Source organism: Plectropomus leopardus, chromosome 3 (genome assembly GCF_008729295.1).
Source record: "Plectropomus leopardus isolate mb chromosome 3, YSFRI_Pleo_2.0, whole genome shotgun sequence".
Lineage (NCBI taxonomy): Eukaryota > Metazoa > Chordata > Actinopteri > Perciformes > Serranidae > Plectropomus > Plectropomus leopardus.
In genome coordinates this window covers 23,287,759-23,312,943 of record NC_056465.1, presented here as the reverse complement: position 1 = coordinate 23,312,943, position 25,185 = coordinate 23,287,759, and the positions used below count along the sequence as shown (strand labels likewise).

General features: G+C 38.6%; 1 protein-coding gene across 1 annotated transcript in view; it reads right to left on the bottom strand.

The window, feature by feature from the left end:
- The window catches only part of eps15 (epidermal growth factor receptor pathway substrate 15), a 28,822-nt gene extending 6,055 nt beyond the window's left edge, over nucleotides 1-22,767 (bottom strand). Inside the window, 21 exon segments of the mRNA XM_042480947.1 lie at nucleotides 182-576; nucleotides 987-1,031; nucleotides 1,273-1,435; nucleotides 1,629-1,709; nucleotides 1,991-2,407; nucleotides 2,749-2,946; nucleotides 3,133-3,294; nucleotides 6,471-6,543; nucleotides 10,424-10,506; nucleotides 11,526-11,682; nucleotides 12,482-12,627; nucleotides 12,828-13,010; nucleotides 13,012-13,104; nucleotides 13,483-13,542; nucleotides 14,456-14,581; nucleotides 16,408-16,467; nucleotides 16,573-16,671; nucleotides 16,781-16,828; nucleotides 17,022-17,111; nucleotides 19,139-19,180; nucleotides 22,731-22,767. Of these exon segments, the coding sequence (XP_042336881.1) occupies nucleotides 182-576; nucleotides 987-1,031; nucleotides 1,273-1,435; nucleotides 1,629-1,709; nucleotides 1,991-2,407; nucleotides 2,749-2,946; nucleotides 3,133-3,294; nucleotides 6,471-6,543; nucleotides 10,424-10,506; nucleotides 11,526-11,682; nucleotides 12,482-12,627; nucleotides 12,828-13,010; nucleotides 13,012-13,104; nucleotides 13,483-13,542; nucleotides 14,456-14,581; nucleotides 16,408-16,467; nucleotides 16,573-16,671; nucleotides 16,781-16,828; nucleotides 17,022-17,111; nucleotides 19,139-19,180; nucleotides 22,731-22,757 (2,748 nt within the window). The 5' untranslated portion in view covers nucleotides 22,758-22,767.
- Between the last annotated feature and the right edge of the window lie 2,418 nt (nucleotides 22,768-25,185).

Below are 25,185 nucleotides of genomic sequence, written 5' to 3'. Positions count from 1 at the left end.
TTTTAGGATTCTCCATTCTCCTTGGAGGAATGCAAGCAAGACAAAATATTTTTCACAAATCCAAGTTAACATGGTGCGTAAATGATATACAAATAATTATTTGGGGGATGAAGTATTATAAATTCACAATAAATTGGGGAGCAAGTGAGTTGTGACCAGGTTGCGCAGCAGGCCTACTCACCACGGCCAGATCAGAGCTGGATGAAGAGCAGCTGAAGGGATCTGTCCCTCCGTCCTGAGAACCAAAAGGATCAGCCTCCCCTATGGCGTTCACTTTGCCTCCAAACAGGTCTGTATCGGCCATATTGTTAACCGTGGAGCTGAATGGATCCTTGGCTGCTGAAGCTGGATTTGTAGGTTTGGAGGTGAAGGGATCTGGACCTGCTGCTGGTGTAGCTGCTGCGTCATTTGGCTTGTTTGCAAACAGGTCTGGTTCTGGCGCGCCAGTAGTGGTACCAAACGGGTCGGCTGAGGAAGCAAAAGGGTCGTCTGTGGAAAAAGGGGCGCTGGAGGCCTGGAAGAAAGCATCTGCAGCAAAGGGGTCCGACCCTTTAAATGGGTCTCCTCCGAATGGATCTGATTTGAGAGAAACAGCAACAACATACAAAATGTGAACATTTGACGGTGAAGACACCTATATGCTTTTCAAACAACACATCAAATACTTTTAGATGCTTTTGCGTTTTTAGAATATTGCATACAACATGACCGTCAGTTTTTTGCTATTGATTACAGGCATAGAAATACAGCCTTGCTATGATTGAAACTATTTTAAACAGCATTTCATCAACACTCCTCTTTTTATTATTGTTTTCTCCTTTTAAAACCAGACACCCACAGTTGCTTACTTCCACATATTAAGGAAAATATGTTAAAATACTGAACTACGTTAAAGAATAGATAAATAAATGATACAAAGTAAATAACATAACAAAAAATAAATAAAATAGAATAATTATATATATGAAATAACAGGTTTAACTTACCTCCAACATCTGCTTTTCCAAATGGATCATCTTTGAATGGATCATCTGTAAAGTAAAAAAAGTCTGACTACGTTGAGGCTTTGGTACAAAACATATATATAAAAATCAACTGTATTCCTCTGAAAGCAATCAAAATCTTTAAAATGTAAAATAAATACAATTAAATCTGTAAAATAAATTCATTTGACGGGAGTGGGTCAACTTCATCCGAACACAAGAACCTCAGTGTTTAGTTATTTTATTTTTTAGCTGTTCACTGAACTTAAGATGTGCTGTGGGGACTCACGGTCAGTAAAGGGGTCTGAATTGAAGAAATCCATCTCAGGCAGGGAGGGGGGGCTGGTCTGAGGCGGCATTGAGCGAGGGCCGACTTGAGGTGGTAACGAGGAGGTAGGGGTTTCTGGGGACTCTGCTGGCTCCTGTTTGCTCTCTGGCTCTGGCGATGCAACCTGTAAAGCATCGAAAGGTTTCTGCTGGCAAGCTTGAACACTTAATGATGTGAATGTTGTGTTTAAACTACACGTGATAAATTATCCATAAAGAGCTTCCAGGAACAAAAGGTCCGCAGTGCAATTTTCAGAGTTTTAAAGAATTTACTGGACTAATCAGCACAAGTAGACCTCAGTAACTCAGAGTCTTTACCTTTGGTGGGCTCTCTTTAGGAGATTCCTCGGTATCATCTGTGACCTCTGAGGAAACGTTGAGTGGTGGGCTGCTGTGTTCCTGGAGACATGAGAGGACTAATGTTACTGACAGAGATATATTCTGAGAAGTTATACTTTAGATTTTACATTTAGCATAATTTTAATTTTTCTACTGAACTGTGATCGCAACAAATGTAAACTAAGTCTACTGGTCTTGCATACATGGGTGCGAAAATTATTATGTTCCTCCTAAATTAAAATTTTGTAGAACTGTGAGGGTTTTCGCAATAAAAATGAAAAAAGCACTGGCTTCTTTCCATCTGTAAAAGGATTGAGGGCAGGTTTATGTGTTATCCACACCTGTTTCTCCTGTGGCTTGGAGAGGACCGACAGATTATTGTACATGTCAGAGGATGCTAGGCTGGTATAGAGATCATCCAAGGGATCATGTTTCAACTTTTCCTCTTCTGGAGTCTTTGGACTCTCTTCCTCCTTTTCTTCTTCCTCTTCTCGCTCGTTCACTCCTTCTTTCTCCTTTTGATCTGAATGTTCTTTCTGCTGATTGCAGACAGCAGTTGGTTCTTCCTCCCTCAGCTCTTTAGGCTGGTCCTCCTGGAAGAGGTCCTGGTGGAAGGGGTCCCCCTGGTGCAGCTCTGCAGTGGGGCCTGCTGATCCATTGACCATGACAGGAGAGCTGTCCTCCAGGGCTCTCTTCCAGCTGAGCTGGGCGGTAACTGACCTCTCCTCCACCTGAAGGTCGTTCAGTTTCTGCTGAACCTGAAAGTGCAGAGATGAAGATAATAGAGAAAGACAACATAATAATAACACATATTATTTAAATTTTCACTTGACTTTATAAAAAAGAAAAGTTGCTGAGAACTTGTTGTATTTGATGTTGATTTTTTCAGTTTTTATTAAACATTTGCTAAAGGCATTTAAATAAAGTTTTGTATTGGAGTTTGTTTTATTCCAAATTCTAAATTTCAACAGAAATGTTTTCATTGTTATCTTTTATGCAAATCAGTTCCAAATATCAGTTATCAGTCTCATTAAGTACTAATACTCTGTATCTGCCCTGATATTCCCTGCTACACGTTCACAGATTTACATCAACTAACCTGTGCAACTTGTGTAAAGGAGTCGCGGACAGACTCCTGCAAAGGTGTGAGCTGCTCCTGAGCGGCCTGGACCTTCTCCTGCAGCCTCCTGCTCTCCTCCTGCAGAGCGAGGAGCTCCTCTCTGGCCTGGACCAGCTCCTCCTCAAACTGACATATCTTCTGTTCCTGCTCCTCATGCTCCGACTGCAGCGATGAAATCTGTGACACACATCCCCATTACAAATAAACTTCATCACTCAGGAGAACTGAGTCATGCACTGGAATGCATTATCAGTTAATACTAGTGATGTGCTTTGCTAGTGGTCAGTCATTTCTATAGTTACAGCTTCCCAGTATTGGAATAAATTAATCTTTCATGAAAAGAAAATTACTCCAGAGACATACCAGATTGGTCTCTTGGCTGGTCTGCTGGCGAATATGAGTCAGCTGCTCCTCCAGGGAGCTTTTCTGTTGGTCCAGCTCCTCCAAGGCGTCCTGGACCTTCTGACGCTGAGCCTGGAGCCGCTGTAGCGCCTCACTCTCCCTCGCCACCTCATCCTGTAAATCCTGCAGACATCAAGCCAAAGAGCAGACAGAAGGAAATAAGCCTGTGTTTCTGTATTCTTCCTGGGGCAAACCTTTGGTTAAAAAAAAAAAGAAACAGATTGGGAAATAAATAAAGTGGGAGCTTAAATAGTAAACTTTAATTACACTGATTATTTAATTTGTAAATAATTAAGGAAAGTAAAATCAGGGGCTCTTTAATCTTTCAGGAACTTAGAATAAATGATTATTATTATGTTTAATGAGTTGGAGGTCAATTACTTTGTGAAAAGGGCTGAAATTTAGCATTCTGGTAAACTAGTGGTCTCAGACAAATACCAAACAATGGCTTCATCTCTGGGTTGATCCTGGCTGGCTAACTTTGTTTTACGTCTTCTCCTCCATATCCCAGATTTTCCTGTCTCTCTCTACTCTGCTGGCTAATCGGGGCAAAAACTAAAATAGAATTTAGAACAATTAACATAAGAAGCTAGTCATCAGGAGAGAAATTTCGAACACACATTTCAAATCAATGGAGACGCCGACAAATTTGAATGAGGCCGACTGTAGCGGCAGTCTTTACAAGGCAGGCTAATAATAAGAAATATTTCAACCTGTCTTACATGTGAACAAAAACAGTTTGACAGGTCATATTATTGCTACATGTTTGTCGGTTAAAAAACAAGGGTTGACATCATCTTGTCCTGGTTTAGTTTATTTTGCAAATTTGAATATTACGCCAATAGAGACAAAGTGCAATTGAGTCCAGCCCACAACAGAGGGGAAAACAATTCATCACTCTCCATTGACCTTATACTACATGAAGTTACCTCCTTGTCGTTTGCCTCTGCTGACAAACAACAAAAAAATGCCTAAAACTGCTAACTATGCAAGGCCTGATTATGATCTTTTTTTTTTTTAAATAAACACAAATGAAGACACTGCGCGTAGAAATCGTTCAGTTTGCTTTTTACATTTGTCCTGGTTTTGATCTTGATGAATATTTGTGAAATAAATAAAATATTTCCCTTCTGGCCATTCAGTGGGATCGTTTCTCCACAATAAGAAAGATAAGGAGAAGGAACACTGAGCTAGACCAACAATATTGAGATTGTCAATATAAAAGTTATATTGCCTCTACTATTTTAGTATGGCAGAAATGGATTTAGTATGTCCTAGTACACATTACGTCAAATGCAGTAGCCTATGCAAAACAATATTAGGATGTTCTACTACATCCGGTAGCATTTTGCAGCATGCAAGCCAGCATGCATTTCTGGCTATTCTGACCCACAATCCTCTGCTCAGAAAAAGAGATGTTGTGTCGACTGAGTCGTAGACAGGTGGCAGCTCATTGACAGCTGACAGAAACTGCACCGAAGGACGACACTGAAGTGAAAGTACCACATATTTTTTGCTACAGGTGTGAATAACTAAAACATTAATATATAGTTCTTTTAGGCTATGGACTACGACAGATATATTAGCAAGAGGGTTTACGTTTAAGGCGCAATGTTATGACAAAGTTGTATGTCCCAGTTGTATACATACTCCATGCAACTGTACGTACATTTACTAGAAAGGCAGCTGCAGTGCGTACTGAACGTAAAAAAAAAAAAGAAAAGCAATTTGGAGTGCAGCTCTAATTTTTTTTAGCAAGCTACAGGCTTTCTGTAAGTGTTTCAATCCTTGGTTAAATATTGTGGCGCTGATTGCGTTTGTCTTAGAGTATGATTGGTTGCGCTCTGTTTCTATAGCGACAGTCAAGAAAAATTGCTGTCAAGATAACAGTGACCACTCAGTAGGTACAAAAGACAAAAAACACTGGAGGTTGCGTAATGATGTGCACATCAGTCAGTGTGACCTGACACGTTGGTGTAAATAAAGGTGTGTCTGTTTCTTTAGATCACTTTTGAATTTTCTTGTCAATCAGTGTGTCATATCAATAAAATGTCAATCCCTTGCTCCCCAAAATGCTGAAGCAGAGCTCCTCCCTTACAGTCATATTACAGCGTCTTGCTATGACCGCCAAACGTCATATGTCATTTCTTATCCATGCTTGCATCAAATGCAATGTTAAATATCTTGGCGTCTTTAAAGTCAGCTGTCTGCTGCACTTTAACTTTATATCACACTTATTGCTAGTTAAGCTGGGCAACTAAAAATACACCAGATTCAAATCAAGGGTCCTGCGATCACGATTTGTAGCATGCATCTTAATCACTAGTTCTCTCTGACACCGCCTGTACATACCCAACACAACTATATTTGCTTCCGTACCTACCAAAAAAACATATTTTGTGCGAACTGCTCTCCTTTTCAAACATTTTGGGAATGCAACTGAGAGGTCGTATTGATAAACCAGTCTTCCAATACAGTGCTTTCAAGTGCAAATGCACACTTACAGTGGAAAATTACTTTCAGCTTCTGAAACCAATGCCATTTTTGCTGCTGACTTTCAAGTGATGGATGTCACCATGTGAGACCGTCACAAATAAATTCTCAACCTCTGAGAAACACTGCAGGGGGAAGTCTTAGTGTAGAGTCTGTACAGGGATAGCAGCTCAGATCACTACAACCAAAAAGCACACAATATGTGATGGTCAGGATATATTTAGAAAACACAACACAAAGTTAAAAGCCAAAAGCACTTGGGGCAACCCTGCAGTACAGCAAAGAAATTTAGCTACATCAGCTTGAGACTCCCTCGAGATCCACCCTCACGCTCCAGCATCAGACTGAATTCCCAAAAGCGGAGCAGACTAGCCCTTTAAGCCTTGAGCTCCCAAAATAGAGCCCATCTCTCAGGCTCAGAGCAGGCAGCAGACACGCCTACACAAGGATACCAGCCTTTCCCTCTCTGGTAACTGTGTAAGAATACTGGCCAAATGTATTATTGATCCCCTCCCCCAGAATATACATCACAACAAAAGTGAGCAACTGCTTTAGCACCTCTTACAATCTGCTTAGTCTCAGCAGTATTAAAGTTACAGCAGAAACAAATCCATGCTCATACACTCACAGTCCATTTTACAGTCCTGTGAGAGGCACTGATCACAAAAAACAGCGCAAACAAGCAGAATTTCTCAAAAATATTAACACAACAATGCCAGCGATTCCAGCTGACCATAATCTTTCCCTCTGCGTCCACTTCACTGGAAACAAAAACAAACTCACAGACAAAGACAGCGAGACCTTACCTGCACTTCGCTGCTGCGCTGTCTGATGGCCTCCTCCTTCTCCTTGATCTCCTCCTCCACAGAGCTCTTCTCCCTGGGGGTCCAGCACAAGAGACAGGAGTATTTAGCCACCAAGGACAGAGAGGGTAGACCCGGTACTCCAAGTCCACCCATCCCCAGCCAGTTCTCCACTGAGCCCTCTTTCCCCTGCCCCTGAACCACCACCACCTCCTCTCCCTGAGCTACCATGATGTCCTGAAACTCCACAGTACAGAGCGAGCCGCCCGAATGCCTTCAGCTACAGCAGGTGTGTGTGTGTGTGTGTGTGTGTGTGTGACGTGATTTGAGATTTGAGGAAAGGTGGAGTGCGTCTGTGTGGCGCTGGATGTTGTTAGACAGTGAGAATGTGCTTGCTCAGTCAAATGTGTGGGAGATGAGTGAGAGGCAGATGGCTGCCTTGAGGATGGAGGGAGGAAGAGAGGGAGGAGGGACGAGTGATGATGAGCCAACCTACAACATCTATCATTTGTGCTGCCCGTATGTTCATCCTCTCTAGTTCACTCTCTCATCCACCCAGCCAGAGAGGAAATGGAACGGGGTGGGGCGACGAGCCAGGAGGCATATTGTCTTGAATGCAACTGATAATTAATAATTCTGTATTTTATTTTCCATAAGAGGGATCACCAGAAACACTGCGCAGAGTGTCTTATAGTCAAGGTGTTGGTACTACATATGACGCCAAAATTTCAACCCGATTTTGTCTCAAGTCATTAAGCCTCATTAATCACGCCAAATATATAAATCATTAAGGCTGCGGAGGATGTCGGGTTTTTTTTTACATTCAAAGCTTCTACTGAGCTAACTGAAGCTACAAATGTCTGTTGTCATATTTTATGACCTCATCCCCCAAAATAAATTAATAAAAAGGCCTAAAAAAAACAATAAAGTGAATAAAGTGATTCATCGGCTTCAAAATTTGTAAATTTTTTGTACTAAAATGTCTAAAAACAGTTAGACCAGTGTTTTGTTTTGTTGAGTTGTGTTCTTGCATTATCCTAAGTGTTTCCAACAATGTTCAAACACAGAAAAAACTTAATTCTTATTAAGGAAACGGTCCATGTCGTTTAGTCGCCATCACCTGTCAGTTGTGTCATACCCCCTTTGTGTTGTCTGCCAGTGATTCAGTTTTCTACAATACAATTTTTAGATCTTGTTTTTTGTTTTTTTTTTCATTATTTTTGGGGCTTTTGCCTTCATTAGACAGGACAGACCAGGCGAGAAAAGGGGAAAGAGAGGGGACGACAAAGGGCTGAGGTCGGAACTCAACCCACGGCCGCAGTGGTGAGGACTTGGCCTCTGTACATGGAGCGCCCGCTCTACCAACTGAGCTACTGGGCGCCCAAGATCTTGGTTGTTTTTGACTAAGAGTTTTAACTGGGTAAAGGACTTAAGTCAATGGACATTTTGATGTTAAGTTTCAGAGAAACAAGCTGAGCAAATGTTAGTGGCAGCTCTCCTCTAGCCCTTGGCATGCCAAACAGCATTAGAGAAACACTGATTTTTAGCGTGAACTGCTTTAGTCAGTGCAGGTTTAAATCATTTGAAATGTGGAACAGCATTTTCAGTGTTTTTGCCAGTGTAAATTACAGGGTCTGTTTGATCTCTGCAGATAATTTGATTCCTGGTAAAAAAAAAAAAAAAGCCTCCTGAACAATGAACAACACAGGTATTCCAACTGTTAGAAACTGACTGCAATCACAGCATTGCTCCATCTTTTGTTATTGTTTTGACTGAGAGACCTCTTGCAGCAGAAAATTACACATTGGACATTTAAATCTGTTATTCTCTTTTTCATCTTAATTAACTTTCTTTAGTAAAAAAATGTAATTTATGATGCTTTAAGTTAGTCTGCTGCCAGACCTCCCCATTAATACAGGTGTTTACCTCCCTTTTTGTGCAGCAAGCAAACGAGCTTACAGTTTTTTGACTGTTTGAAAGGCCAATACAGACTAAAGCAGAATATTTCATTAGATAACAATACCGTGTGAATTTTAGAAATGATTAAATCTTATCTTTTTTCCATAAATTTTGACTTTTGGACAATCCTGTGCAGCCACAACTGGAATTTAATTCTACAATAAACATAATAATATTAGTGTAGTCTAATCCAGATTTGGATATTCAACATTGGACTGTGTTGGATTCATTCACATACTTACGTCATATTATACTATACCACATTAAACGCCTACTATGTTATGTATAAAACTGTATAAGAAAAAAGACATTGAGTAAGCTTCTTACAAACATATATTAACACTTTGATTTAAATTTTTATTTGATGAGCACTGTGTCACTGTATGAGTGAGAAATCTGCTCATTTGTTTTCTCACATTTGTTTAGGAAAGCCTAATGACAGGATTTACAAATTACACTTACAATTTGAGTTATTGTTTGTGAAAGAAATACAGAACACAACACTTATTATTCCTCTTCAGTTTGACATTAAGACAACTGAACTAAAGAAAAAAACAATAAGAAAAAGCCATCAACTTTAGAAATGTCTTATTTTTTGCCATTCATTTCAACACCGACTAAAAATATCAGCAGCTATTTTTATATTCTCTCTTTCCTCTAACATCAAAACACACAAATCCCTTGATAACAACACATTTATCTCTCGGCAGTACTGCAGTCAGCTCAAACTGAGTATCACTTCCATTTTCCTCTTACCTATCATCATCCTCACCCTCACCATCCTCCTCATCTTCTGCAGAGGGCTGCTGACACATTTTGAAGCAGTCACAAACATGAATCATCTTTTCAGACTCCTCTTGGTGTGCTACCTTTCTGAAGTGTTTCTGCTTTTATCCATCCTTCTTACCTCTCCTTCCTTTCTCGAAACAGCTGTCACCTAGGGTGTGTGCGTGCACATCTGTGTGTTTGTATCGAAAGGTGGGGGATGGGGTGGTAGGCCAACTTTCTCACTTCTCACTTCTTAGTCTCAGCTTTCATGAATAAGTGCACTGAATATTTTTTTGTGATGAAAATTAATTTCAAAAGTACAGATACTGATAACCAACATGGAAAATGGAAATTCTGTTACTGAAACATATTTTGGTTGATGATTCAATGTTGTATTTAACTTGGGTTTTTTTTGGCTGAATGATGTTTTGTTTTTTTTGCTGTTGTATATTAAATTCTTTGTCACTTTTCTTCTTCTGCCTCACTGTCAAAGAGCGGACACATAATTCATCTTTACAGCCATCTGCTGTGTTTGGTGATATGCAGTGAAAACACAATTATTTTTTTGTCTAATAAAGTGTGAGTGATATCTTTTTACTTGAATCAGTAACCACAACCATTAACGCTTTCACCCACTGTGGATCACAAATACCAGTTTTAGCTGGGACTGGCAGTTAATATAAATTAATTGTTTCAAGGTACAAGCTAGATTTATTGTCATTTTTCTTAAATGTGGTTTAAGAAGAAATTAAATTAAAGCTGACCCTAAATCCTGTTACATTTACATTTCCAGATATTTATTTGGTTTTCTCAGTTTGTGGGAAACACTGCACCCTGCTGGCTAACAGAGGATACAGAGGGGATATAGTGACTTGCTCTGACAGCAGTCTTTCATCTGGAGTTTTTATTTGACAGGGTTATAATGAACGACTTCTCCAAAATCTTTTCCCCAGCATACATTCATAAAAGCTGAGCCTCACACATCACAAATTTATCGTTTTCTTTAATATTTTTTGTTGCACGCTGCAGTCCTAAACCAGCGTAACGAGTGTATCATGTAACTTGGACGAAGAACATCCTAATTAATTAGTGGAAACTCTAAACAAGTACAGGCCATCTTTAGGCTACATCACATCACCTGCAGTGACATAACCTGCACTGACATGGCTTCTGTAACAATATGTTTGTTTTTCACCAAATTTGAAAAGAATATGAGAACGAGAGTTTACCTTTGTAGTTCGACAATCTCGTTACTGAGAGAGTCCAGCTCCTTGATGGCAGAGAAGTCAGCTGCCAGGTTAGCCACATTGTTCTTAAGAGGAAGAAGGGCACAGGATACAAAAAGGTTAAAATCACTACTAAGGGTAACAAAACCCACCGATGATTAATCACTAATGGTTAAGAGTTACCTCTCATCCCAGACTAATTTTTTATCAAAAGAGGAAACAGCAAAATTACTGCTATGCTGATTAATAATCCTGGATACTTGGTAGATGTTACTGTGTAAAGGAAATAACTGGCACAGCACAAATGAACAACACAGCTACGCTGATGGCTTTGCAAAAGTTACACAGGAAGCCACTGATGGAGACAACAAGATGGGAGGGAGACTGAATTGAGGGTAATGACGCTGGGAGGATACTACAATAAATAACATCATTAAGCTGATTGATCTGCATCTACAGACTTGATGTGTTGCTGTTGACGCATCCAAAAAAACTTGTAACAGAAACCTCTGCTCGTCATCTTACTTCTTAGTGATATGCTGATGTGAAATGATTACGTTTTAGTTACAGAAACAAATAACTAAGACGACAAACAGAGGCAGCCTGTTAAAAGTAATAAGATGCTGAAGAATCAGCAAGCTACCACACACACTCACTCAGGATCATCCCACTGCACGTGTGAAGTGGATGCAATGTAAAAAGTGTAAAGAGAGGACACAGAGGGAAAAGCATAAAAGTGTTGCATAAAGAGAGGAAAAAGAAATACAAACAACTGCAAGCTTAAAAATAATCCGAAATGCCCCAAAACAGGAGAAAGAAGCAACAATGTCAGTCAATATTTCAGCAAGAAACTTATAGCAGTTGGTTATGATTGCATATGAGAAACACAAACCTTATAAGCAAAAAGAAACAGAAAATAAAGAATTGTATGATTTTATTTTTAACTTCATCAGTGTAACCACCCGGGATGCAGTAATTCGAATTTAGGTTTCCCTTTATTACAAAAAAAATGCTCATTTTTGGTACCAACAGGCACATTTTCATGCTTAATGGAGACAAGAAAGGATTCAGACATCTCTGAATATTATTCATATACTTGACTCACCTGTTTGATGTTTTGTCTGTCCGATGGAGGGATCATCTCCGGGGAGAGACTCTGCGGAGGCTCTAGGCCTTTCGTCAGCTTCTGATTGATTAGATGAAGCGCCAGGGCAAACTGCTCTCGGGTCAGTTTCCCGATGTCTCCAATGTCACACAGCTCCCTGAGGACACAAACACACACAGGTTACATAAGAGACTAACGATCCACACCTCAGGCAACGACTGTCTGTGATAGCCTGACTGACCATCATGTTCGGTACAGTCACAACAGGACAGAAACTAATCAGCCGTGTAGAGATAAAAATCCATGTGATGTGATGTGTCAGCACGCACTGCAGGGCATGAAAACTGCTGCTATCATCCTGCACCAGTATCACTTAGGGTAACAGGGGATACATCGTTAAAAATATTTGTCATTAGTTTGCAGTCGCTTATGTCATCTAATTTTTTGCATTATGTTTTTTTATCCGTGTTCTCTATAACATTTTTCTGCATTTTTAGGTGGAGGTTTCAAATAAGTCCACTGGGTTTTCTGTCTCTCTCAGCACCGTATATTATTTGTTATCGTTGTCATTTTATTTATTTTAAATTGTGTAAAAATAAAAAAACAAAACTTTTTTTAAAACTTCAACAATTAGAGTCCTCAGTTACCAAGTGTTAAACATGACCCAAACTTTTTTGGAACATGTAGCAGCCATCAAAATTCAGAATGAGTGTATATTTCCAAAAAAAACTATTTGTTTTCTGGAAATAAAAAAATAATTATTTATGCTTACACAACATTCCAATGTTTTTGCAATTTGTAGTTGTAAATATAAACTGATGAGAGAATAAAAATAATTTAATAAAAACCAATGTCATTAAGACCAAGTGAAAACGGTAATATACAAACCATAATATGTCCACAGTGTGTGTTTAATACAGTTTGCTCCATATGCTGGCATTGTCATCCCTACTCACCAGATCCGTGCGAGTGTGGCAGAGGGCAGCCCGGTCTTCAGGAATATATCTCTGACTTCAGGTCCAGACACGAGGCCGTCCATGTCACCGTCCGTCTTGCTGAATAGCTCATCGTACTTCGCTTTGTCTGCTGGCGACACCACCCACTGTCGGGGCAACAAAACAGACTTTTATACAGCACCCTAGCTGCTCCATCAAAGAATTTAATACAACCTTCGCAGATGGCACAGCACTAACTCAAAACTTACCTTCACACTCCCACTCGTCTTGTTTTTTTGAAAAACACACTGAACAAGCCAGTTTGAAATCATTTTAAATGTTATGTGTTAGTAAAGTATAACAAAACCTTTTCACGCACTGCATGCGCAGGAGAGACGGGTCCCGTACTCACAGGGGCAGCTGCTGGTGTTGGGGCAGGGGCTGGGGCGGGTTTAGGGGGGTGGGGCATGGTCTTAGAGCCAGCGTGGGAGGAGCGACTGTCTTTGACTGAGGGGGGCGAGGGTAACAGGGGCATCACGGGAGGCACCGAGGGTTTTTTTCCTCTTGGAGGGTGGAACCAGGGGAGGTGGTAGGGACATGGGAACAGGCTCGCCCTCCAGAGCTCTGTACACCAGATACATGGCCTGGGAAAGGGCAGCACAAATCGATGATGAAAGACAATTACCAATACACATCCTGTAGTTATTCCGTCATCACACTTCTTCCATATCTTCTTTCATTCAGGGCTACAGAAATAGTACGTATAATATAAGCACACAAGTATACTTTCAAATCCAGCAAAACCTATCAAATTGTGAGGACTGGGGAAAAAACCCTTTGGAAAACAACGGCTAGAAAACCTCGATATGACTTTTAGATGCCTGGAAGGTCAATGCTGTGATACATCATGGGATAAAGGACAGAATTTTATATATTAATTTAGAAAACATCCTAAACTGAAACTAACTCTAATGGCAACCTATGTGGTTTCTTTTTATCTGTGATATTAGCTCATTTCTTACCACAGAAAATTCATCTTTGTCCAACATGCCATCTCTGTCGATGTCACTGAGTTCCCACACCTTCAACACACACAAAGACACTATTGTTAAGCATGCATCATAACGTAAGATCACGTCCCTGAAAGCTCTGACTCACTTCTGAATCTCGTTTCTGCCCTGATTTAATTTTCTGCCCAACTTTCATAATTTTTTATCATTTAGACTGTAGCAATGTGGCCAGCTGTGCATGGGTATGTATGAAATATCTATTTAATTGACAACCTGTCTAACTTTGTGTCGCATGGACTGCCTGTGCTTTAGTGCATATAAGCATATTTTTAACCTGTAACTGCATATTTTAACATTTTATTAAGGTCTACATTATGACTCTTGTATTTTATCTCTTGTTGCTGTTGCTGCTCTGCATGTCTGCATGTTATGTTTAGTGTGTGTCGTTGCATGCATGACTATTTCTGCTAAAAAGTTATATGTTGTTGATTCATGTTGCATGCATGGCTATTTTGTGCTATAATGTTACACATTGTTTCTGTGCTATTGCTTTTTACTGTTGTTTTACTGTTTCTTGTTGCTTCACATGGCTTGTGTTCTGTCCTGGGAGTTCCTGTTTGTTGTAGATGTTGCTGTCGTTATGGTGTCCTGCTACAGTTGTTATGTGAATTTTATCATTTTACAGGTTTCAAAACATCTTGCTAAAGGACTGCAGTCGAAAATTAGCCCGATGGCTAACACTGGCACATTTACAGAAATGTTAATTAATGTGTGTTGTCTTTATAAAATAAATGAAATGAAAATGAAAGCAAAGAGGAAATACTGTGTTAATTTTAGTGAAATAAAAGTCGTTTTGATAAGGAATGTTTTAACGAAGCCAGCTGTTATTTTTAAAGCCACCTGCACAAATTGGTACTTTTAACTTCATCTGTTATTTTAATCACTTTGTTGTGAGATTAAATTGTGTCCTGTTTAGGGGTCATACCCTGCCGAGGATGTCCACAGGCAGTTTGGAGTTGAGCAGGACAGGCTTGACCTTGTCTCCTGTTAGAATCCCTCCTACTGGACCCAGACTGTCAAAGATGGAGTCAAACTTCATTTTCTCCTCCGGCTAGGGAAAAAGCAAAACAGATGTAAAATGAATAGAGACGGAGGATTCAGACTTGATGTTTTCCTGCCGTAGCATCTGTAAAAAACAAAAAAACAAGTTTCTCTAATAAATGCCTGCATCAAGGGGGTTACTGATTTTCATAAAAACAATTACTTACAATAAAAAACTTTTTTTTTTTTTTACAGCCAGTTAAAATTAATATAAATTCTCCTAACAGTGTGTGCCTCATTTCTATTTAACAGTAAGTGAGCAGTGCTTATGTAGCCTGTTTCATTACTGTGTTCAATTAAAACACAAGAAACTTGTGCTCCAGAAAAGGATTAGCACTCAGTGAAGATCCTGGGGTCACTGATCAGCAATTATAACAACATCAACCCTGCCAACATTTGGCAGAAAACATGCCTCCAACCTCTTTCCACACTTCCATCAAACCCACATCAAACAAGCAGTTGAAGAGGTCTTAACAACAGACAATGACACCACCTACACAAACACAACCATGTGCATTTACTATCACTGCATTCACTGCTAATGTCTACTGTACAAAGTTTAATTTGATTGATGAATTTTCTTTCACTTTCTTTAGAAGTTGATCAGTTTCTTATTTAGTTATTCACTATAAACACTTAATTTAAATTCAATTGAAATTACATGAACCAACTTGTCTTTAATTAAAGGCATACTTTAAAAAAAATTATATATATATATATATATATATATATATATATATATATATATATAAGAGTAATCCCTCTCAGTCATCACTTATGACCCACTAGAAGTGTGTGGCGGTGTCGGTATCTGCAGAGAACCCTGCTATCTGCATTTTCTTATTTTCCTCTTATTTTGCCAACAGCAGTGTGAGGTTGGGAACATGAAAACATAACATAAAAACATAATAACCAGCTGTCTCTCTCTCTGCCCTGTGGATTTGAAATGTGTGTCTGCTTGAATGAGGCCGATGTGGAGTCACATGCACAAGTATGTGCTTCAGCAGAATTCACACAAAATCTTACAATGCAACACCTTCCTGAAGGATTGTGCAGAGGTGTGTTTATTTATGCTTTAAAATGTAACTACCCTGAAACTATCAGAAAGAAACATTTTATTTCCTCTGATTTACTGCTTTGTTCTCGATCACGCCGCTCCCTCTCTCATTCACTCTCCAGTCTGCTTGACCGCCGTCGCTCTCTCAGTCTCTTTGTGTTCAGGAGGAGTTTGAATATTGTGTTTACAAAAAGTATGCAGCAAATCCTGAATGGTATACCTTTAAAATCACTTTAATAATAGAGAAAAAAATATTTGTTGATAATTGACACAGTAACTTGTTATCAGAAATGTCAACAAGCAACAGAGAAATTTAGGCTGGTCAGCTGTTAATATAAATCACTGCAATTGTTACTGATGCCTTTAAAATTTCATAGGCACTAAAGGTTAATGTTTATGGATAAACAGTACTGACACTGTATGGCTGTTAATGTCTGTCATTTTGAGCTGACTTGATTTATTTGACATTTTACATAAACACAAACATGATAGAAGAGATTTCTGCACACTTAGATCTATGCAGTGTTTCATAAATCTACATCTGCAGAAGTCTCTTCTATCAGTTTTGACTCATTGATGCAATCAGCATCTTAGCAAAGATGAAGATGGGTGGAGCGTTGGGCATCCTGCATGAACGCTGCATAAAAGTTTGTACTCTGTGACGGATGCATATTTTATCTGATGTGGCTTTTGTGTAAGGAAGACAAAGGTATGAGGGCACATTACAAATAAACATAGATCACCAGCTTACATTAAGATATGAAAGATAATAAACTCACCTTGACGACCCAGGGAATATCAACAGGCACTCCTGCCAACAGCGGGCTGCTTGTGTCATGCTGAGAATAAATAAAACCCAGTTATTCTTAAGTCTCTTCTGCAAAAAAAAATTAGTATTTCAATGTTTAAATTAAAATAATAAATTTGTTATGCACAGTACTTACAAATTTCGGGGGAGGAGGAACGGCCAAATGAAGGCTCTTGAGTGCCACCTCCAGGCCATTTTGAGCACAGGCCACCAACCGCAATGCTATGAAAAATTGCTGAGAGGAACAGACATACAATATGTGACAAAAATCGAGTGATCAGATGCTCTTGATGGATATAAAACAAACAAACCAGTTATGCTGTGGCTCTGCAGTGCATTTATACCTGCTTGTTAAGAGCACCTTTACGTTCAGAGTCTGCCAAATCCCAGATCTGCATAGACACAGACATTAAATACCATCAGCATAAACAGCAAAGATAACAAGAACACAATAATAATAATAATAATAATAATAATAATAATAATAATAATAATAATAATAATAATAATAATTATTATTATTATTATTATTATTATTATAATAATAATGTAATGACGCTGCACTGATCAGAGTCTTTTGCTCACTTTCCCCAGGACCAAGTCAGCCAGGCCCGACCTCTTCAGGAAGAGAGCCGCATCAGCTGCTGCCACCCGCCCACTGCCAGTCGGATCAACCTGCACACACACCAAACAAGGCCGGACACACAGTCATTAGAGCTCATTAAATCTCAGAAACATCAGTAACACATCTGTTCTAATGAGAAAGACACTGAATTTCCTATTAGCCAAAAGCTTTAGACCACAGCACTAAATATATAGTTGAATTGGAGGAAAAAAGGAGAGATGAATAAACATCAAATAAACTGAGAATTGCCCTGCGGGATGGAGGAGTCGCTCAAATCAATACAGATAATAAACCAAAGCTATTTTCTCAGCAGTCCATTAGCTTGGTATTGGATCTGTTCGTAGTCTTTCATGAGGCTCACAGCGAGCTCCCCTGACATGTCAGGCAAAGGGAAACATTATTAATTCATAGAGATACTTCCTTTACTGGACACAGAAACCGGAACTGACAGTGGAGAACAGAGATCGCTGCTCAATGCAACACCACTGTTTACTGAAGCTTAAGGGTCAGTGCACCCAAAACAAGTATTACTCCCTCATTTGTTTTTTTTTTTTGTATTTTAGTCAACTTTTAATAACAGTCAAATCAAATAAAAATGACTGAATCAAACAATATTAATTATTATTATAATTATTATTAATACAAGTTATTGATATATGGTACTGTACAATACATCCAAAGACTGACTGGGGTGAGTAAAATGCCACTTCTGGCTAGTAAATCTAGCTACTCACTTGTATGATCATGGAAGTGGTAAAAAAGAATTCACGTGTTTAATATTAGGTACAAGTGATTTGTATGGGTCGACAGATTATCAGCCTGGACGATTATCGGGTCTGATATCTAGCGTTTTGACGATTATTTAAATCAGCTTTTTTTTTTTTTTTTTTTTTTAATCCTCGCCAATAAAAATTAATTTATCAAAAAGTACAAAGAACATGTCAGCATGGGAGGAACTTCTTTGTAAAACCTCAAGGAGCTGTTTTTATTGATTTATTTTTTATTTAAATTTTCACTTGACTTTATAAAAAAAAAAAAGTTGCTGGGAACTTGCTATATTTGATGTTGAAAGTTTCAGTTTTGATTAAACATTTGCTAAAGGCATTTAAACAAATTTCCCTAATTCTAAATACTGAGAGACAGATTTTCATTTTTATTGTAAATGCATGTCGGTGCCAGATATCAGTTATCAATCTCCTAAACTACTAATAATCAGCATTGGTATCGGCCCTGAGAACCAATATCGGTCGACCCCTCTTTACTTGTACCATTCACAGGTACGACTGCACACCCTCACCCTTCACATTAGCAATGTTGTTCCGTGTTCGTGTACACTTGTTTATGTGGCGCTTTGTTGTAGAAAAGAACGCCAATCGCAAGATCCCAAGCCCATACTACAGAGTCGACCTTAGTATTTCACCTACTTTTGCTTATATTTTAGAGGCAATGTCAAGAACGACCCTCTTGCCTGCCTTCTTACTTTATCAGTCACGGCCCTGCAGCTCAGAGGATGAGATTGGCGCGTGCCAGACATTTTTGCAGATCTTGGGGGGGAGATCAGCCAGATTGCAAAATGCCTTTGCAGCTCCATTTGCCATCTGCTACTCGCATTAAATAGCAGTCCACTTCCGTGTTTTGGTACTGCTGATTTTCACACCTGATGTGAAACGTAAACCTGAACCATGCCCGAGACCACCTTTGACAGCACACAGTGATCAGACAAATTGAACATTTTTTTTTTGTACTCAGATCCGGGGCTAGGTCCATTGCATAATAGCCTCATATTTGAATGGCGTCAGAGGATGTGGGCAAAATAAAGATTAAACATTTCATTTAACTTTAGACTTTGCTGTTATTTGATAACCACAAATAAATAGATAAATTTCATTAGGGGCAAGCAAAAATTGACTTCAGGCAATTAGATTTTGGACCCATCAGGCAAGTGAAAAAACTTAACATTGAATTCTGCAGATATTCAAAGCAAAGTAAATGACATTAACTTATATAAAGTGCCTCATCTCAATAACTTATAACAATAACAATATTTCTTTTTGGAAGGGAAGATATATTTGCGTACCTGTCGATAATATTTGTCATAGATGGGATTTCCACTGGAGAGCTGTAAAGAAAGAAAGAAAAATACATATTTAAGACTGAATCAAACCAGCGCTGACTTTCACCACATTTTAAAGCACCTTTTAAAGCTCTAACAATCACCACCTGTGTCTGCTCATGTGGCCTCTTTGAGGTTAAGCACGAAATACATCAAATCCTGAAAATCACAATTAAAATAATCTGACTGGGAATAAACTAACAATTTAGAAATGCTTTCTCAATTCTGCTGTGCACAAGCTGAAGTGATCAACAAGTGTTTGCTGGCTAAAGTAAGTGTGTCCGTCACTGAGCCAAGGCAGCTGTCAGAAAGAAAAAAAAGAAAAGACTGATCCATTACAGATGGCAGATGCAGACACACAGAAACTACAACCAATATGTTAAAATTCAGCTTGATTTTTCATCATCATGAAACAGCTGAATTTTTCCACTAAAACAGCTGGATTATTTGTCAAAAGCCCAAAACATCTGCTGGGTGCAACTGAACACAGTGACTTTGATCACTGCTCAAACAACAAATGCAGTATTTTGTTTAATTCAGTGTTCAAGAAAGGTACTCATAAAACTTGTTCTCCCATGAAAGACAACACGACAAAGCAGTTTTTTTTTTTCTTCAAGAAATGGGCCTCATGTTTAAGGAAGCAAAATGACAATTCAAGACATGGAAGTACAATACAGGTGTCTGATTGGGGCTAGAATTGAACTGAATTTATATATTTATTTGATAGGGACAATGCAATTTAACATAGAGTAAGAGACTGATGCATTGCACAGAAAGTTTACAGCTATTGCTTAATTTATATTAATAATTTCTTTTTGATTAATCTGTCTATTATTTCTTCAAAAAACAACTGACTGTGTAGTTTATTAAATGCCAAAAAACACAGCGAAAAAGTCATCAAAAGCATCCAGGTAGGTGACCAAAACTGCAAAACACAAGGGCGTGCAATTTACAATAATACAATGTAAAGAAAAGCAGCAAATAGTCCCATGTGTTATGGTGGCAAAAGTAAATGTTTGGCATTTTTGATTGACAAATGACTTCACTAACAATTATCAAATTTGTCTGCAATTAATTACCTAAATCAACTAATGGTCTAAGCACTAACTAGGTTATTTCAGTTCAGTTATTTTAGAGGCATTGCTATTGTGTGGCAAAGACGAGCCCATTTTCTGGAGAGATAAAGTATGTGTCATACACTGTACACTAACATCTATGAGTCACAATGATAGAAAAGGTTTCTGCTGAATTGCAGGAAGAGAGGAATGACATCAGAATAACGATTACACTTCCAAAGCCTAGTGATGGTCAGCTTTAGACAATGTCAACAGGGCGTCACACCACAGACAACAGCTAATTTTGCCTTCTGTCATATCCTCCCTAAACACCCCCCTTTCCGCTCTTAACTCAATTGTCCTCTGCTGGGCTGAACAGGAAAAGAATCAGCATTTCCTTCTCCATATAGCTGAAACTGACAATCGTGCTTTTAAATCGACAGGTGCAGTGAAGGAGGAAAGGAGTGGACAGTAATTGTCAAGCTATGAATCAACTGGGGAGTGGCTATTTAACCAGCAGTTAAAGCTGCCTTAATGTTCTTCCACAGAGAAACAAATCAAGCAAATTCACCCCATCTTGCCAAATAAGAGACACAAAGCTCAGGCACAGAAGACGACGCAGAGTTATCTGTAAACTCTGTCAACCGCCAATTTTACAGCGAGTTAACTGTCCACACACACTTATCTTTCTGTGGCCAATGCAACTTATTTTCTGTGACACACAATAGTGTGCCTGGAACTGTTGGGCGGCTGTAACACTGTGGTCATTGTACTGGTGACTCTTTAATTGAGCAGTGAAAAAACACCCCTCAATCATTCCCCAGCTACAAAACTGCAGCAGATAGCAGGATATGTTAAAGTGCAGGAGTTCACACACGAGTCTAGCTTGTTCTGGAAATTTCAATTCCCTAATTCACCCATGACACATTAATGTCATCACCAGTAACACGAAACAGTGGGTCATTATGAGGATGATCATAAAGCTGACTGCACGCTTAAAACCAGCATGACATACCCATTAAGTCTTACAAAACAGAGATATGAACACAGGTTTTTAAACTCATCTGTAAGTATGAGTATGTAAGTATATATATAATATATTTAAATCTGGTTTAATTTTCCTATACACTGATTCTCTGGATTTTCTGTAAACTACTTTTGAAGTTGGCTAATGTAAATAATGTTATCAGATCATATGTTTTCTTATGTGAAACTTGTTTCTGAAAAGTAACTATAGCTGTCAGACAAATGCAAAAAGTACATTTTAAATTTTTAGGAGCAAAGCTATAAAGCAGCATAAAATTAAAATGCATAAGTACAAGTGCCCATTCAATACTTTGCAAAACTGCTATAAAGTTAAAATCAACTGGACGTATTAACAAAAAAGCAAACAACTAATGTCACCAGTAACATGAAGCAGTAGGTCAGTGTGAGTTATCGAAAAGCTGACTACACATTTAAGACGAACAAGACAAACCCATGAAGTTTCACAACAGAGATATGAACACAGGTTTCTGAACTCGTGTGTGAGATGATAAAGCTGGTGGCAGACAGCTCCTGTCTGTTGTTACAGGCAACAGTGGCTCAGGTAACAAGTCTGGGACTGTAACCTACTTAATAGTAGCTGGCTGCTACTTGCTAAATAACTTATTTAGCGTGCACAAAAACACATTTCCGCACAAATCGCAGCATTTAAATAAGCGAGAAACAGACTAACAGAAGTGCTGACTGGTGGTTGCTCGCGTTAACTTCCTCTTACTGGTTGCAAAACAACTATTTTGAGTTTTTCTGTTCACTTCATGGACACTACAACAACCGCAGCGGCTAACAAGCTAACAGTTAACGTCCACTTCAGAAAGGTCATAGTGAAAAGCACTAACCCGGTCAGTAAAGCATGTTTACGACCATTAGTATCAATTAAAAGGCTGGTTATTGGGTCTCATCACGAAACAAGCAACACAAAACGCAAATAAATCACCAATGTGTGCTTTAACGTTTACCGTGTGTAACTTGTTTAGTGTTTAGCGGTGTTAGCAGAGGCTCCACTAGCACAGATATGACAGTGAAGCCACAACAGAGCCACACATGAGTATCTCGTATTAACATGTCTTTAGACAGTACCAACAAGCCTGCAGCAAAGCGAACCAGCACAAAACATTAATATATACACCCCCGACCGACACGAAGCCCAATAACGTTACACGGCGTGTCTGAAGTTTGATAAAGCGGCTCTAAAACAGCCCAACACTGCTCACTAACTAGCTGTTAGCTAGCATGCTAGCTAGCTAGCTACGCCCTTACGCAGTCCCCAAAGAGATTAGGCAGAAACTTTTCCCAGTCACAGCAGCACTAAACTTCCACAAAGAGGGACGAGGGTCGCGGTAAGCTCGCGTTTCTGCCGACCCGGTTTCGCTAAAGAGTGTCGAAATGTCTCCGAGCAGGAGAGGCAGGAGGCACAAACCGTTTGCAGTCGTTAGATTAGAGTTGTGAGACAGTGTTACCTGAGTAAGAGACAGAGTGGCAGCCATAGTGTTTCTGTTTCCCACTGCTTTCATGCTGCGCTGCTGCCAGACACAGACAGAGGCCGCTGAAAAACCCGGCACCGGACCTCCTCCTCAGGAATAAAACATTAAAATAACTAAATAAATAAAAAATACACAGTCTGTGATTCATCCATATGAATTTACTCGTGCAAACTATCATATCTGGTTCTCTTAAACCTCCTCTCTCAGATCTAACACTGTACAAATATATTCATTAGCAATGACTTATGATTTAATACTGGTAACATGTTTGTGTCATTTTATTTATTGTATAAGCCTATTTTCACCTGACTATTTGCACCGTATTATTAGCTGTTTTGTTATTTTTACCCCTTATTCTTGGATAGTTATTACATTTTTGAAACTTAATGTGAGCCAGTTCTTGTACTTGCACTTCAGGGTATTGCACTAAGGGTATACCTTATCCGCAGTGAAGGTCCGAGGACAGAGGGATGGTATATGTTGTAAATCCTTTTGCAGCTTATTGTGATTTGTGATATTGTATTTTACGGATCTAACTGATACTGAAATTGAATTTAAATGAATATTTGTACAGCCCTTTGGTGCATGCTTTGTGTGGTGGGTTGAAGCTCAAAAAAAGGCCTTGGATTAACTCGTGTGTGTTTACTTGAAGTATATTAATCCACAGTTTTGTGATATCTTCTTTACAGGAGTAATAAAATACAAGTTGTCTATGCTATACTATAAACTATACACACTTGTAGTAAGATGCACTTGTTTGCACATACTTCTTATATTTCTTTCGCAAATATTTCCACAAATTTCATATATTTGTATTACTTATGAAAGATAACTCATTCTTAAATGTTCTTATATATTTCATTACATCATTTTTTTTTTTTTGTATTTTTTTCTGATAAAATTTGTAAGTATAAATTGTGTTATATTGTAGCATAATGCATGTTTTTCTTGCATACTATTTTTTTTCAAAATTCTTATAATTTCTCTATGTCCATGTAAAGTATGTCCAGTACAGTTCTTGTACTTGCACTTCAGTGTTATCTTGTTTATAGTTAAGTCTTAAATTTGCCATATATTGTATTTTATACTTGCTATGCATACATTTTCTACTTTGTTATGATAGTCTTTATTACATGCTTTCCCTCGACATGAATTAAGTTTTATCTTATTTTATCAGTTATCCCCTCAGCCAAAACAAACCACAATTCTGGAAAAATAGTATAATATTATAACAAAGAGATGGAAGAAGTTGCAGCACTGTAGTCTATATTTATGTATATACATATTTTTTGTGGTTTAATTTTTTCTGCACATTGATTTGCTTGAGTCTCTTACCTGCAAGCTTTTATTGAAGTTGGCAAACTAAAGAAATGTAACAATCAGGGCCTGAGCAAGGATTTTAGAAAAAACTGAGGTCTAAGTTACCGGAAAATATGTATATAATGTTGTCAGACCATGTGTTTTTTATGTGAAATCAGACTCTGCAAAGTAATTGCCAGATGAATGCAAAAAGTACATTTGAAATGTTTTGGGGTAGAGAAATAAAGTAGCATAAAATATAAATAAGCACAAGTGACCATCGATGGTTGTAAATGTACTTAATTTCTTTCCAAAACTGCTATAAAGTAACCATCAATTAGTCTTATGAACAAGAAAACAAATAATGTAACCACGAAAAACCAATACAAATGCCCATATAAAGGCAGGCATTAAAAATAAAGAGCCACTTTAAATATAACAAAATAATATTAAGGAAGACTTCTGCTCATTTTCTACTGGTTGATTTTATTGGACAGAACACCTGTCTTTGTTTTTTTTTTATTTCACACAGCAACATGAAAATCTTCCCACTTCAATTACTACCATTAGTACAAAATGTGTCTTTTACAAAAGGATCATCTCTCAGACGGTTTGGGACAGTGTGTTGGGGGTACAGCAGTGCAGAGATATATTAGAAACGAGGAAACTGGTTGTGTACACCGACTATGAGTAAAACTAAAGTGAACACGTACCGGACGAACAGAGGCTTTCCTGCTACTTGAGTGCTCTGAATGTACATCTGAGTTTGAGCACAGTTTCTTTTGACACACACGACACTACAGTATGTGCATTGAAGTGAAAAAGTGTTAACTATACAGTACAAAACTATGCAAGGGATTTCATCTTAAAGCACCCCGTTTTACCATCCTATGGACGACAGCTTTTTTTCAACAGGCCAGTCTTGTTGCGCTCATGTCCCCGTGACATTAACCCTTGTTCAAATCAAGACGTTTCAATGAGAGCAGGCGAGATAAACCTACAAAACCAACCCTGTTGAATCCTTTGACGACATTGACGGAGCTTTTAAAGGGGACCATGAGACAGAGTGACTGACTGCAAGAGATTAACGAAAAACAAATAAAAAAAACAACATGACATTGATTAATAAGAC